The sequence below is a fragment of the Schistocerca piceifrons genome, chromosome 1 (assembly GCF_021461385.2).
Source record: "Schistocerca piceifrons isolate TAMUIC-IGC-003096 chromosome 1, iqSchPice1.1, whole genome shotgun sequence".
Taxonomy (NCBI): domain Eukaryota; kingdom Metazoa; phylum Arthropoda; class Insecta; order Orthoptera; family Acrididae; genus Schistocerca; species Schistocerca piceifrons.
The window spans coordinates 1,096,097,826-1,096,114,518 of record NC_060138.1 but is presented as its reverse complement, the minus strand read 5'-3'; the positions used below and the strand labels follow the sequence as shown (position 1 = coordinate 1,096,114,518).

General features: G+C 40.6%; 1 protein-coding gene across 2 annotated transcripts in view; it reads right to left on the bottom strand.

Moving 5' to 3' along the window:
- The window catches only part of LOC124798390 (caspase-7-like), a 218,376-nt gene that overhangs the window by 153,970 nt on the left and 47,713 nt on the right, over window positions 1-16,693 (bottom strand). For both annotated transcript variants that reach the window (XM_047261769.1, XM_047261780.1), the window contains exon 3: window positions 2,707-2,981. In XM_047261769.1, coding sequence (XP_047117725.1) covers window positions 2,707-2,981 — 275 coding nt within the window. The remainder of the gene's footprint in view (window positions 1-2,706; window positions 2,982-16,693) is intronic.

Here is a 16,693-nt window from a genome sequence, read left to right as displayed (position 1 = left end):
GTCCGCATGTATCCCGTGCCACCCAACGTGCTCTAGAAGATGTAAGTCAACTACCCTGGCCAGCAAGATCTCCGGATCTGTCCCCTATTGAGCATGTTTGGGACTGGATGAAGCGTCGTCTCACGCGGTCTGCACGTCCAGCACGAACGCTGGTCCAACTGAGGCGCCAGGTGTAAATGGCATGGCAAGCCGTTCCACAGGACTACATCCAGCATCTCTACGATCGTCTCCATGGGAGAATAGCAGCCTGCATTGCTGCGAAAGGTGGATATACACTGTACTAGTGCCGACATTGTGCATGCTCTGTTGCCTGTGTCTATGTGCCTGTGGTTCTGTCAGTGTGATCATGTGATGTATCTGACCCCAGGAATGTGTCAATAAAGTTTCCCCTTCCTGGGACAATGAATTCACGGTGTTCTTATTTCAATTTCCAGGAGTGTATTTTCTTCATTCTCTTGAACTGAGCAGTATTAAAATAATGACGAGCGTTCCTTCAGGCGGAATGATAAGAACATGCCAAATACTACTTACTCACCTACGGGTTGCCAAACTGACAGTGTGTGATCGCAAATTAAATAGTTGTTATTAAGAAAAATGAACAATTGATCTGTCGCACAACACAATGGTCAGTGTATTGTCAGCAGCAGAGGATAATGCACGCGCCAGGAATGCACAAGCTAGCGATGTGTGCCTTGTGAGTTGGAGTTCGAAAAACATTGTCATGAAAGTAGATCTGCCTTTGTCAGCAGTACATTTCAACAAATTAAATCATAACACTCTTTTAGGATATTCCTACTTTCGTAATAATACCGACCATTTTCTTCATTTGTGTAGGCTGTTGTATAATTAATTTTATTAATGCTGATAATGTGCATGCAACAACTGAAATGTTTTTTCCCATCATGGCGAACCAATTAAAACATTGTTATTTGTGACTGCTTTTCGACTGTTTCTAGCTTGCAATGGAAATGTGATGTTCACATGCATGTAGTACAGTGTGTCGTATTACATTATTACATACATATCCAAGTAATCACAGTGAGACGTCTATACTTCAGATCTTACACGCTTTGTACTAGGAGCACAAAGAGATCTCACGTGTGGAGATTATTCCTTTCTAAATTTTTGTAACAGATCGTGCAGATACGCCAGCATACTAGGCAGCGAGAAGGTAACTTTGTTTTGCTTTCCTGCCTTGCTTCTTAATCACATGATTTTATAATATTCCTTGCTTCCTTATTCACTACCCTCTGCCCCTTCTTGCAATCTGAAAACATAGCGGAGGCATATGATACAATTCCAGCGGCCAATGGCTCATCAGTTATTGAATTATGCATTTTTATTGACAGAAGAAAAACAAAACAAAACCAAACTATACAGATATGAATAACAGAAAAGCATAATGTACTAACGAAGAAAGCTGGAGCGTTTAAATGGCGAAAAACGAAACACTCCCCCAAGGCAGTAACATTTAGTACACAGTAAGGCAAAATTTATCATATGGGCAATACTACCACTGCTCATATGCGCCGTTCCGATGTGAGCATATCGCCAGGTCTACTTTTCCGCTCCCCGCCTCAAATATCCCACGGTGCTAGCGAGACACGCACGACACAAAAAACTGTGCCACAACCACAACGCCGCGCAACCTGGCGCAGGCGCGTGTCGCGTCCCAGTCGCACCGCATCGCAATTTGCGCAGTCCTATTTGAACCTGTGAAATTACAAAAATGCGCGCTGCGCCGTGCCACACGCGCTATACGCGTCTCAATTTGCGCCTAGCCTTACTTCTGCGCCAGTACCTCATCTCCTACCTTCCAAACTTTACAGAAGCTCTCCTGCGAATCTTGCAGTACTAGCTCCTGCGAATCTTACAGTACTAGCACTCCTGAAAGAAAGGATATTGCGGAGTCATGGCTTAACCAAAGCCTGGGGGATGTTTCCAGAATGAGATTTTCACTCTGCAGTGGAGTGTGCGCTGATATGAAACATCCTTGCAGATTAAAACTGTGTGCCGGACCGAGACTCGAACTCGGGACCTTCGCCTTTCGCGGCCAAGTGCTCTAACATCTGAGCTACCCAAGCACGACTCACGCCCCCTCCTCACAGCTTTACTTCTGGCAGTACCTCGTCTCCTACCTTCCAAACTTTACAGAAGCTCTCCTGCGAACCTTGCCGAACTAGCACTCCTGAAAGAAAGGATATTACGGAGACATGGCTTAGCCGAAGCCTGGGGCATGTTTCCAGAATGAGATTTTCACTCTGCAGCAGAGTGTGCGCTGATATGAAACTTCCTGGTAGATTAAAACTGTGTGCCAGACCGAGACTCGCTGTGAGGACGGGGCGTGAGTCGTGCTTGGGTAGCTCAAATGGTAGAGCACTAGCCTGCGAAAGGCAAAAGTCTCGAGTTCGAGTCTCGGTCCGGCACACTGTTTTAATCTGAAAGGAAGCTTCAACATCAGGTGATGACCACTACCTGCAAATTATGGGTAGGTATGCACAAAAGAATGCAAAATATCTATATTATGCCGTTTTGGTGGCAGCTTGGAGGGCAGAATTCATCAAGATAGTGTGGATCCGTCTCCGCATGATCAACTTAGCCTCTTTTTATCCATTCTAAATATAATACAAATCTCTCACCACCATGACATGCTTTGTCAGAGAGCAGACGCAGATGTGAAGAAGATGAAGATGTAGACTTACTTACCTCGTCTGAGTTGTTGGCGAATTTGGCTAAATGTCAGATCGTTGCAACATCGTACTTCGAAGCCGAGTGTTGTGAATGCACGCATCAATGCGTTTCTGTCGATCTCTGTGCACTCTCTGTTACTAAGGAAGTCTAATTCAAAGAATTCATGGTTCAAGATAAGGGCTATCCCACGCTCCTGGTTGCCCATGGGGTACTCTTCATCTTCTCCAGAGACTCCACGGATTGGCACCACATCCTCAGGCTGTGTCGACTGTGGGGGCGCCGGGATTTGTCTAGAGAAGGCAAAAATGATATTGCAGGGTCATTCAGAAAGCAAAATTAATATTCCACCATCATTATCTCAACATACAGTAGCTTCAAGATGCTGCACATTTGTAATGTAATGATAATAACACAGATGAAAATATAGTTATTTTATTTAAATTAGTGTGTCAGTTTCGAGATGTCAAGTCACAAAAACTAAGGCTGTTCAAAGTGGCACAGAAGGAGGCCCTTAGGTCGCCAGAGGTTGCTCGATAACATCGGCTGACAGCTTCGTCACAAGTTGTCCGATCTCCTTCGTCAGTTTTCGGCGGGATGAAGGAGAGTAAGGTACGTTAAAATCTATCCCGTCAAGGGGCTCAAAATCTATTGTAATCTCCTTAGGCAGGATAGATGCCACTACACATCTATGCCTGGATACGAGTGCTGCGTTGCAGTTTTTGCTGTTAATAAATGGTTGAATGCACGTCAATAAGCTATGTCAGCCTCGAAAAAACATGTAGCGGATACTGTCTTTCCTCAGTTACTGGAACAACCAGATAAATTTTGCAAAGAGAGAAACGTCCTGTTACATACTCGAGGTGATTTTTTGTGGCAGTGAAAAGCAAGAATATAGACACTCTGTACAAATTCAAATAAAAACAGACGTATGTCAGTTAATCTTCAATGACTGTGATTAAGAGGTAAGAGAGGTAAGAAAGTAAGAGGAAAGTTCTGTTGGTAGGTAGCAGCCATGGAATAGGTGTGGGCCAGATTTTGCAGGAAAAATTAGGTGAGAGGTACCAGGTCACAAACTTTTTCAAGCCAAGTGCATGTCTTAGCCAGGTGGTAGAGGATATAGGTTCTTTGTGCAACATATAGAATCATGTTCTTGCCAACTTAAACTGAAGGAGGGCTCTTTTATAATTGTAACAGTATATATGTCCCCTTCAGTAAACTTTCATTTATTCCTTGAAAACTTGGATGCCTTGTTGTGCTATCTGTCAGATAGTGGAAAGCAAATTACTATTTGTGGGGACTTCAATGTTGATTCACTGAATGAGTGTAATAGGAATAATGACCTGGAAGTCTTGCTCGGTACTTTCAGTTTGACATCTGTCATTGATTTTCCTACTCGGGTCGTAAAGGACAGCAGCACATTGATAGACAACACTTTTATAGACCAAGATAAGTTTAAAAACATAAATTCTTGTCCCATTGAGAATGGCCTTTGTGATCATGGTGTCACATTATGTGACATAGCTCCATTCAGTAATTCAAAACTATCCTCCAAAGTTATGTGTTCAATTAATGACTCAACACTTAGAAATGTCAGGGAAAATCTTCAGCATTTAGGCTGGGATGAAGCGTACAAGGAACCCGATGCTAAATTAAAATACAACTTATTTCACGATACATTTGTAAAAGAATTTGAAAACTGTTTCCCCAAGAAAGTAGTTAAATCTAATTATAAGAAACCATGCAAAAACCTTGGCTTACTAAAGGAATAAAAATATCTTGAAACCACAAAAGGAAACTGTATCTAACAATAAGAAAGAGTAATGACCCAGAAACAGTCAAATGTTATAGCAACTACTGTGCCACATTAAGAAAGGTTATTAAAAAGTCCAAAAGCATGTGCATCATCTCTGACATTAATACCTCTGATAACAAAATCAAAACAATTTGGAATATTATTACAAGGAAGACAGGGCAACGAAGAGTATAGGATGACGGCATTACCATCAAAGCAAATGGAAATTTGACAAAGAACAAGCAGGAAGTCGAAAACATTTTCAATAATCATTTTTTAAATGTTGCAGCGAAACTAGAATCTAAATGTTCATTAGAAGAAGCAAGGCAGTTAGTGGAAGAGGCCTCACCAACACAATTTGATACAATTGAAATTCCACCCACCTCTCCTTCTGAAATTAGGAAGATGATAAACTCTCTCAAGAATAAAAGCTGACATGGAATTGATGGCATTTCCAGCAGAGATAAGTGGGATTCTTAGCCACATATGTAATAGCTCTCTGAAGCAGGGTATTTTCCCAAATAGACTGAAGTATGCCATTGTTAAACCACTGCATAAAAAAGGGGATACATCTGATGTCAACAACTACCACCCTATCTCTCTTCTGACTGTCTTATCCAAAATTCTTGTAAAAGTAATGTATTGTACAGTAGCTTCACACTTTTGTAAAAATAAAGTTTTAACAAAATGTCAGTTTGGTTTCCAGAAAGGTTTTTCAACGGGAAATGCTTTATATATACTTTTACCAATGAAATATTAAATGCTCTGAGTAACCGAAAGTCACCTGTTGGGATTTCTTGTGATCTTTCAAAGGCTTTAGATTGTATAAATCATGGAATAATTCTAGATAAGCTCAAGTACTTTTGAATGGGACAGCGCTCAAATGGTTTAAATCATACCTAACTGGAAGAGTGCAGAAAGTTGAAATACGCAGTTCACATAATGCGCAAAAAACTGGTGATTTCTCAAACTGGGGAACAATCAAGAATGGGGTGCCGCAGGGTTCAGTCTTGGGTCCTCTGCTGTTCTTAATATATATGTACATGAATTGCCATTCTATATTCACGAAGATGCAAAGCTTGTACTTTTTGCCAATGATACAAGTATAGCTATGACACCCGACAGACAAGACTTAAATAGTGAAATTGTAAACGATGTTTTTCAGAAAATCATTAAGTGGTTCTCTGCAAATGGGCTCTCATTAAACTTTGACAAAACACAGTACATACAGTTCCACACAGTAAATGGAATGACACCATTAATAAATATAGACTTCGATCATAAATCGGTAGCTAAGGTAGAAAACTCCAAATTTCTAGGTGTATGAATTGATGAGGGGTTGAACGGGAAAAAACACACTGAAGATCTGCTGAAATGGCGGGCCTGTGTGGCCGGGCAGTTCTAAGCACTTCAGTCTGGAACCGCGCGACCGCTATGGTCGCAGGTTCGAATCCTGCCTCAGGCATGGATGTGTGTGATTGTCCTTAGGTTAGTTAGGTTTAAGTAGTTCTAAGTTCTAGGGGACTGATGACCTCAGATGTTAAGTCCCATAGTGCTCAGAGCCATTTGAACAATTTTTTTCTGCTGAAATGTTTGAGTTCAGCTACTTATGCTATTAGGGTCATTGCAAATTTTGGCGATATACATCTCAGTAAATTAGCTTACCGTACCTATTTTCATTCTCTGCTTTCTTATGGCATCATATTCTGGGGTAACTCATCATTGAGTAAAAGAGTGTTCATTCCACAAAAGCGTGTAATCAGAATAATTGCTAGAGCTCATCCAAGATCATCCTGCAGACACTTATTTAAAGAGCTAGGGATCTTCACTGCAGCCTCACAATATATATATTCACTTATGAAATTTGTTATTAACAATCCGAACGAATTCAAAAGTAATAGCAGTGTACATGGCTACAACAATAGCAGAAAGGATGATCTTCACTACTCGAGGTTAAATCCAACTTTGGCTCAGAAATTGCCACAAGTCTTTAGTCGCTTACCTAATAGCATCAAAAGTCTGACAGATAGCCATATAGCATTTAAAAGGAAATTAAAAGAATTTGTGAATGGTAACTCCTTCTACTCATTAGATGAATTTTTGGATGTAGTAAGTGGGTAATTTCCCCACCCCCCACAAAAAATAATTAAGTGTCATGTTATTATTATTATTATTCGTTACAGTCAACTTTGGACTACGCTAAGCATCAGTCATTTCTTGTGCTTTTTCTTGCGTTCTTCCCAGTACTTCTTCATTTTTTCTGAGTGGGCTTCTTTACGTTCTTGCGACCAGGTTGTTCCCATCTTCTTTGATTGCGTTCGGTCTTTGAATCCCTGTATTTTGTTGATGGCATTCCTATATTCCATTCTGTTGTAAACTGTCTCTGGTATAATGTTCATTTCTGCAATGTCTTCTTTTACTTCTTTCAGCCAGTTAATTTGTGTCTTTCTGCTTTCCATGTATTCCAGGATTTTCTTTGCCGTTCTTTCTGGTGCCATTCTTTTGACATGCCCATAGAAACTCAGTCTTCTCTTTTTAAAGGATGTTGTCAGTTTTTCAATTTTCTCGTATAACTCTTTATTGGATCGCAATTTATAATCTTGTCCATCGTTTTTAGGTCCTAAGATCTTTCTCAGTATTTTTCTCTCTTTTATTTCCAATTTCTCCAACAGACGTTTTCTGTTCAGTGGGATGCATTCAATCGCATACAAACTTTCTGGTTTTATTACCGCATTGTAGTGCCTGAGCTTGGCATTGATGGAGATCGACTTTTTTTGTATACATTTCGGCATAGCTGGTATGCCGTTTCCATCTTTATTGCTCTTTCCTGTAGTGAAACATTTGGTAACCCTGTCGGTGTAATCCATTCCCCTAGATACTTAAATTTATGAACTCTCTTAATTATTCCATATTTAGTTTGCAATGTCTGTGTTGGGTCTGTTTTGTCCTGTATCATCAGTTCTGTCTTTTCATACGATATTTGTAGACCTGTCTTCTCAGCGATCTCATGCAGCATTTCTATCTGAATCTTTGCTGTTTCGATGTCATCTGCCAATATTGCCATGTCATCAGCAAATGCCAGACATTCAATTTTTGTTTTATTTCTTCCTAATGTTATTCCATTTTTCACTCCAGCTTCTGCCATCTTCTTTCTCCATTCCCTGACCACTTTTTCAAGGACAATGTTAAACAACAGTGGGGAGAGCCCATCCCCTTGTCTAACACCTGTTCCAATTACAAATGGTTGTGACAATCTACCCAAAAACTTCACTTGCGATTTTGTTCCCGTAAGGGTTTCCTGGATTAGACTTCTGCTTTTATCATCAATCCCAAATTCTTCTAATGTGTTAATCAGGGTTGGTCTATCAATAGAATCATATGCTTTTTTGAAGTCTATGAATGTAATTACTAGATTTTTCGATGTGCGTGCGCGAAGTTGTATTATGGAGAGTAGACTGAATATCTGTTCACTGCATGATCTTCCTTTTCTAAACCCAGCCTGATATTCACCCAGTTCTTTCTCTACTTGATTTTCAATCCTGTTTTGTAGTGCCTTGGATAGGATCTTATAGGCCACTGATAACAATGAGATACCTCTGTAGTTATTTGCATTTGTCTTGGCACCCTTCTTATGTAACGGATGAATCAATGCTGTCTTCCATTCCTCCGGAATCTTCTCTGTATTCCAAATCTCTTCAAACAGCGCCTCGAAATTATTTATTAAGTTTTCTCCTGCGTATTTCAGTAGTTCCGCGACTAACGAATCTTTACCAGATGCTTTATTGTTTTTCAATCCTTTCAAGATCTCTTTAATTTCTTCTTTATTAGGTGGTTCAGAGTCTGGTAGCTTATTCTTAGGCTTCTCAAATGTCAAGGTTTCATCAGGTCTTTTGCAGCTTAGCAGCGTTTCAAAGTAGTTCGCTAGGTGTTGGCAATTTTGTTCCACGCTGGTGATCAGATTTCCTTTTTCATCTTTGAAGCAGGGTGTCGGTGGTTTATATCTTGTTATTGTAGTTCTGAATGTTTGAAAGAAATTGCGTGTATTGTTCTTAGAAAATTCATCTTGTATTTTCTGTATTTGTTGTGTGTCATATTTCCTTCGTTCACTTTTAATGATTTTCGTCGTTTCACGTCTTTGCGTTTTGAACTGCTCCCAGTCAGTTGGCCTTTTGGTTGAGTTGTATTTCTCCCAAGTTCTGGCTCTTTTCTGTAGTGCTTTCTCACAGACCTCATTCCACCAGGGATGCTTTTTCTTTTTGGTTAGTAAAATTGTTTGTTCTGCTGCGTCTCGTATTGAGGTTGCAATTTCTTCCCATTTGTGACTTTTGATTTTATCTGTCTTTTCCTTGTAGTCGTCTAAGACTTGCTGATTGAGCATTAAGTCCTGTACTCTATATTTGGCTATTTTTGTTTCGTCACTCTTGTGACTTCTTTCTGGTGTTAATTTCATCTTAATTTTGGTCAGATAATGGTCAGAATCAAAGTTGGCCCCTTTCACCACCTGTACATCTTGAATGTCCCTTGAATTATCATAACTTATTGTCACGTGATCAATCTGGAACTCGCCAAGTAATTTGTTCGGTGATTTCCAGGTTGTTTGTTTTTTGGGATTCTTCTGGAATTTAGTTGTCATAATGTTCAATTTGAATTTCTCACAAAACTCTACTAATCTCTGGCCATTCATGTTAGTTTTAGTGTGTGCTGTAAACCTCCCTGTGCTTTTTGATAATTCGTTTCTTCCAATTTGTGCATTAAAGTCTCCTAACAGAATTGTAGTGTGTTGCTCAGGGATCTTCCCTATTGTTTCTTCCAGTTCCTCCCAAAATGTCTGCACTTTCTCTGGATTTTGTTGGTTGTCTTTATTTATTGGTGCATGGGCATTTATAAGTGTGTACTTTTTATTTTTATTTCTGAATGTTATCAATGATATTCTTGGTGATTTAGATTTAAATTCTAGTACCTTAGTAGAGAATGAGTTATGTATCACAAATGCTGTGCCATATACCCGAAGACCTTTTGTATTCTTTACTATCTGTGCTGGTTTCCCTTTATAAATCCTGTACTGGTCTGCCTGTACTGTATCCTCATCTGGGTATCTTGTTTCTTGTATAGCCAGAACATTTAGTTTGTGTTCATCCATTAGTTTTGTCAGTTCTTTTTGTTTACCTGTTCTCAGCATTGAGTTCACGTTCAGTGTTCCTATGAACGTTTGATGTCTGTTCCTATGTTTAGCGTTAGGGATCCTAGGACCCTCCGACTGGTCTGTTGCGCAATGATGCTGGGCCCCCGGATCCGAATGCCCAGCTTCGGTGGTATTACCACCACGGGGAGGAAACTTTCTCATTGCACCTTCCATTTCTGATACTTGGTTAAAGCTGTTGTTTCCAGAGGTATACACCTCCTTCCACTAAGACTTAGTTCGCTACACTAAGAAGTTAATTCAGGCCGCTCCTCTGGAGTACAGGCCTCGGATGAGTCATGTAATATTTTGTGTAATTTAATATCTTGTATAGACACCTTTTATTAGCCTGATACGTTCCACATCATTACGAAGTGTAGTATTCATGATTTATGGAACAAGTACTAATCTAATCTCAGCATATGTGTGAAAGACAAACATACATTTTAGAATAAGAGGCTCTCCACACCTAAAGCACTGAAAGGTGGAAACACACACCACATTTGCAAACCACCTAAAATAGCAGAATCGCCACCCTGCTTGCATAAAAATGCCAGTAAGCAATAATTCATAGACAGCTAATGCTCACCTACCACAACCCGAGAAAGATCTACTACAATAACTTGAACGTAAGACACAGTGCACCACAATTTTCACTTGAACAAATTATTTTTTGAGTTTATAATTTATGCCTAAAATTTCAGATAAAGAGTTTGCCTACCTGTGGTTTCAATGAAGTTGCGATTTCAGTCCGTAGATTCCGAGATATATCCCGATTATGATCTTTCTCATCCTCAGGATCCCACAGACTCCTTGTGGCGTTCTGCCCACTCGTTTCTTACAGGGTGCCTAAAGAATGTTGCCTTCTCGGATAGCTATACAATTCAGGCAAATCACATTAATTGTTGTTACTGGATTACAATAACGTAGATTGACAATTCGTAACTTTGGATTTAAAAGAATGTGTCACAAGTGATGGGCAACATGCGAACAATCGTGTCCTTCTCTATACACTATGTCCGTACAAGCAATGGATATGAATCACTAATAATTGAAATAGTAGTGCTCTCCTAGAGCCGGCCTAGTACTGTGCGACCGAGGCTGACAGGAGCGGTGCTTATACACTAGATTCTCGCGAATCTGGTCCTCAGTATTCCGGCCTCTCAGTAATCTGGCGCACATCCGAAAACACTTGCACAGTGAATTACCGTTCGCAACATTGCTTAGTTAAACAATGCTTTATATACTGTATTTGGAATTGTAGGTTTCTTTACAGTTCGGAATCATGTCTTCTAAACGGTAACACGTTACGCTAGACCTCAAGCAGAAACTCGAAATTTTAGATAACTTAAATCAAGGCTCTTCACAGAAAACCATTGCTGCTGAGTTCAATGTTGGACGAGCAACTATTTATGACATAAAAAGGAAAGAAAATGGTATTCGACAATACTCAACACAAACGGAGAGTGACTTGGGAAAACGGGAAGTTATGCGAAAGAGTGAGAATGAAAAACTGGACATAGCTGTTTATAGATGGTTCATGCAACAACGCAGTAAAGGAATTCCAGTCAGTGGCCCGATTATAAAGGAAAAAGCAGCTGCATTTAACAAACAACTTGGCAGTAGTAACTTGTTTGCAGAGAGCGAAGGTTGGCTATCAAACTGGAAGAAAAACGACATGGTACTCGGTAGCTGACAGTCACCAGGGAAAGTCGCTCAGCTAACGATAAGGATCCTGATGCGTTTGTAAGCAAGATAAGGAATATAATATACGGAATATAACAGAGGAAGAAGATTTCACTGCTGATGCCTTGTATAATGCTGATGAAACAGGACTGTTTTACAAGACGCTTCCTTCAAAAACATTAGCTGCCAAAAACAAGAAGGAAGCTCGTGGTTACAAGCAACAGAAACAGCACGTAACATTAATGGCGTGTTGTAATGCAAATGGGAGTCATAAACTACCGCTTATGGTGATTGGAAAATCCCAACATCCACGTTGTTTTCAACATACTGACTGTACTCTACCAGTGCAGTATTGCGCTCACAAGGGAGCCTCCCCATCGCACCCTCCTCAGATTTAGTTATAAGTTGGCACAGTGGATAGGCCTTGAAAAACTGAACACAGATCAATCGAGAAAACAGGAAGAAGTTGTGTGGAACTATGAAAATATAAGCAAAATATACAAACCGAGTAGTTCATGCGCAAGATAGGCAACATCAAGGATAGTGCAAGCTCAGGAGCGCCGTGGTCCCATGGTTAGCGTGAGCAGCTACGGAACGGGAGGTCCTTTGTTCAAGTCTTCCCTCGAGAGAAAAGTTTACTTTCTTTATTTTCGCAAAGTTATGATCTGTCCGTTAGTTCACTGACGTCTCTGTTCACTGTAATAAGTTTAGTGTCCGTGTTTTGCGACCGCACCGCAAAACCGTGCGATTAGTAGACGAAAGGACGTGCCTCTCCAATGGAAACCAAAAACATTTGATCGCAAGGTCATAGGTCAACCGATTCCTCCACAGGAAAACATGTCTGATATATTCTATACGACACTGGTGACGGCATGTGCGTCACATGACAGGAATATGTTGTCGACCCACATAACTTGTACACTTGGCGAATGGGTAAAAAGATTCTTCTACATTGGCCAATTTAGGTTTTCTGGTGGATGTGATAATCACTCCCAAAAAAGTGATGAAAACATGAGTTTGTCACATAAATTGCAACAAATGAATGCAACAGTTTCACAGTCACACACTTTTCCCTGTGCTCTGTCCAAACATGTTTGTTTAGGTGTAGCGTCCCCACACTACGGCGCAGTTACCTCGCATCAGACGGACAGATAATAATTGTCTGAAAATAAAAAAATAAACTTTTCACTAGAGGGAAGACTGGAACCAAGGACTTCGCATTTTGCAGTCGCTCATGCTAACCACGGGACCACGGCGCTCGCGAGATTACACTATTCTTGATGTTGCCTGTCTTGCGCATGGACTTCTCAGTTTGTATGTTTTGCTTATTTTTTTCATAGTTCCACACAACTTCTTCCTGTTTTCTCGATTGATCTGTGTTCAGTTTTTCAAGGGCTATCCACTGTGCCAACTTATAACTAAATCTGAGGGGGGTGCGATGGGGATGTTCCCTTGTCAGAAGAAAGCGTGTATGGACAGACAAATATTCTTTAGGTGGTTCCATGAAACGTTTGTACCAGCAGTGAGAAAAGAGCTAAAGAAGAAAAAAGCTTCCACTGAAAGCTATCCTTATAACTGACAATCCTCCCAGTCACCCTTCAGATGTTTCTCTAAAATCCGATGGTATACAAGCACTCTTTCTCCCACCATGTGACAGCCCTAATTCAACCCATGGACCAGGGAATTTAGGAATCAATTAAACGTCATTATCGACATTCACTTCTCGTCTCCTTGCTGAACGAAAGTGAAAACAACTCTATCGTGACTATGCTGAAGGCGTGGAAAGCAATTAACATATGTGATGTTGTTTTCCAAGCAACCGAACCATGGGATAAAGTGGAGAGTGCTACGATAATGAAGAGCTGGAGAAAATTGTGGCCATCCATTGATGCCGAGTTGGATCCAGAAGTGAGTGATAGCGATGAGCCAGTCAATTCGTAATTATCAATTACTTTGTACACTGACATGTTCCACAACCTTCCAGGAGGAGAAGAAATTGATGATGAAGATGTTACTAAGTGCCTGAATGAGGAAATCTGTGATAAATATCAAACTTTAACATATGAAGAAATAATCAAAAGCGTACAAGAAAGTAATGATGAAAGTAATGAAACAGGGGACACAGGAGGAGAGAGCACGAAGATTTCTCACATTGCTGGTGCTGAAGCTGCCGACGTCTTCCTGGAGTACAATATGCAACAACCAAATACATGCGGTATCAATGTAATGTCTCTAAAGCGGTTACGTGACAAAGTATGTCACCTTCGCGCATCATCATTGTGACAGTTAAAAATTAGCGACATGTTTCATAGTGAGTGATACAACTGTATAATTATGTACAGTATGCACTCAAGGATTAAGTTTTCTTTGAAAATTAATGTATTTTTGGATTTAATAAAGTATATCCTTTATGTTTTAAAATTGTATCCTTCGTTTACTAAAGTACAGTACACTATATCCCCTGTTGTTGTTGTGGTCTTCAGTCCAGAGAATGGTTTGATGCAACTCTCCATGCTACTCTATCCTGTGCAAGCTTCTTCATCTTCAAGTACCTACTGCAACCTACATCCTTCTGAATCTGTTAAGTGTATTCATCTCTTGGTCTCCCTCTTCGATTTTTACCCTCCATGCTGCCCTCCAATACTAAATTGGTGATCCCTTGATGCCTCAGAATATGCCCTACCAACCGAACCCTTCTTCTAGTCAAGTTGTACCGCAAATTTCTCTTCTCTCCAATTCTATTCAATACTTCCTCATTAGCTATGTGATCTACCCATCTAATCTTCAGCATTCTTCTGTGGCACCACATTTCGAAAGCTACTATTCTCTTCTTGTCTAAACTGTTTATCGTCCATGTTTCACTTCCATACATGGCTACACTCCATACAAATACTTTCAGAAACGACTTCCCACTTAAATCTATACATCTACATGTACATTTATACTCCGCAAGCCACCCAACAGTGTGTGGTGGAGGGCATTTTACATGCCACTGTCATTTGATGATGTTCCAGTCACATATGGTTCGCGGGAAGAACGACTGCCGGAGAACCTCCGTGGGCGCTCGAATCTCTCTAATTTTACATTCGTGATCTCCTCGGGAGGTATAAGTAGGGGGAAGCAATATATTCGATACCTCATCCAGAAACACACCCTCTCGAAACCTGGACAGCAAACTACAACGCGATGCAGAGCGCCTCTCTAGCAGAGTCTGCCACTTGAGTTTGCTAAACATCTCCGTAATGCCATCACGCTTACCAAATAACCCTGTGACGAAACGCGCCACTCTCTGTTGGATCTTGTCTATCTCCTCCGTCAACCCGACATGGTACGGATCCCACACTGATGAGCAACACTCAAGTATAGGTCGAACAAGTGTTTTGTAAGCCACCTCCTTTGTTGTTGGAGTACATTTTCTAAGGACTCTCCCAATGAATCTCAACCTGATACCCGCCTTACCAACAATTAATTTTATATTATCATTCCACTTCAAATCATTCCGCATGCATACTCCCATATATTTTACAGAAGTAACTGCTACCAGTGTTTGTTCCGCTATCATATAATCATACAATAAAGGATCCTTCTTTCTATGTATTCGCAATACATTACATTTGTCTATGTTAAGGGTCAGTTGCCACTCCCTGCACCAAGTTCCTATCCGCTGCAGATCTTCCTGCATTTCTCTACAATTTTCTAATGCTGCAACTTCTCTGTATACTACAGCATTATCCGCGAAAAGCCGCATGGAACTTCCAACACTATCTACTAGGTCATTTATATATATTGTGAAAAGGAATGGCCCCATAACACTCCCCTGTGGCATGCCAGAGGTTACTTTAACGTCTCTCCATTGAGAACAACATGCTGTGTTCTGTTTGCTAAAAATTCTTCAACCCAGCCACACAGATGGTCTGATATTCCGTAGGCTCTTACTTTGTTTATCAGGCGACAGTGCGGAACTGCATTGAATGCCTTCCGGAAGTCAAGGAAAATAGCATCTACATCGGAGCCTGTATTTAATATTTTCTGGGTCTCATGAACATATAAAGCGAGTTGGGTCTCACATGATCGCTGTTTCCGGAATCCATGTTGATTCCTACAGAGTAGATTTTGGGTTTCCAGAAACGACATGATACGCAAGCAAAAAACATGTTCTAAAATTCTACAACAGATCGACGTCAGAGATATAGGTCTATAGTTTTGCGCATCTACTAAACGACCCTTCTTGTAGACTGGGACTACCTGTGCTCTTTTCCAATCTTTGGAACCTTCCGTTCGTCTAGAGACTTGCGGTACACGGCTGTTAGAATGGGGGCAAGTCCTTTCGCGTACTCTGTGTAGTATCGAATTGGTATCCCGTCAGGTCCAGTGGACTTTCCTCTCTTGAGTGATTCCAGTTGCTTTTCTATTCCTTGGACACTTATTGTGATGTCAGCCATTTTTACGTTTGTGCGAGGATTTAGAGAAGGAACTGCAGTACGGTCTTCCTCTGTGAAACAGCTTTGGAAAAAGGTGTTTAGTATTTCAGCTTTACGCGTGTCATCCTCTGTTTCAATGCCATCATCATCCCAGAGTGTCTGGATATGACGTTTCGAGCCACTTACTGATTTAACATAAGACCAGAACTTCCTAGGATTTTCTGTCAAGTCTGGACATAAAATTTTACTTTCGAATTCACTGAACGCTTCACACATAGGCCTCCTTACGCTAACATTGACATCGTATAGTTTCTGTTTGTCTGAGAGGTTTTGGCTGAGTTTGAACTTGGAGTGAAGCTCTCTTTGCTTTCGCAGAAGTTTCCTAACTTTGTCGTTGAACCACGGTGGGTTTTTCCCATCCCTCACAGTTTTACTCGGCACGTACCTGTCTAAAACGCATTTTACGATTGCCTTGAACTTTTTCCATAAACACTCAACATTGTCAGTGTCGGAGCAGAAATTTTCGTTTTGATCTGTTAGGTAGTCTGAAATCTGCCTTCTATTACTCTTGCTAAACAGATAAACCTTCCTCCCTTTTTTTATATTCCTATTAACCTCCATATTCAGGGATGCTGCAACGGCCTTATGATCACTGATTCCCTGTTCTGCACTTACAGAGTCGAAAAGTTTGGGTCTGTTTGTTATCAGTAGGTCCAAGATGTTATCTCCACAAGTCGGTTCTCTGTTTAGTTGCTCGAGGTAATTTTCGGATAGTGCACTCAGTATAATGTCACTCGATGCTCTGTCCCTAAACATCTGAGTGTCCCAGTCTACAATTGGTAAATTGAAATCTCCACCTACGACTTTAAAATGCTAAGAAAATTTATGTGAAATGTATTCCAGATTTTCTCTCAGTTGTTCTGC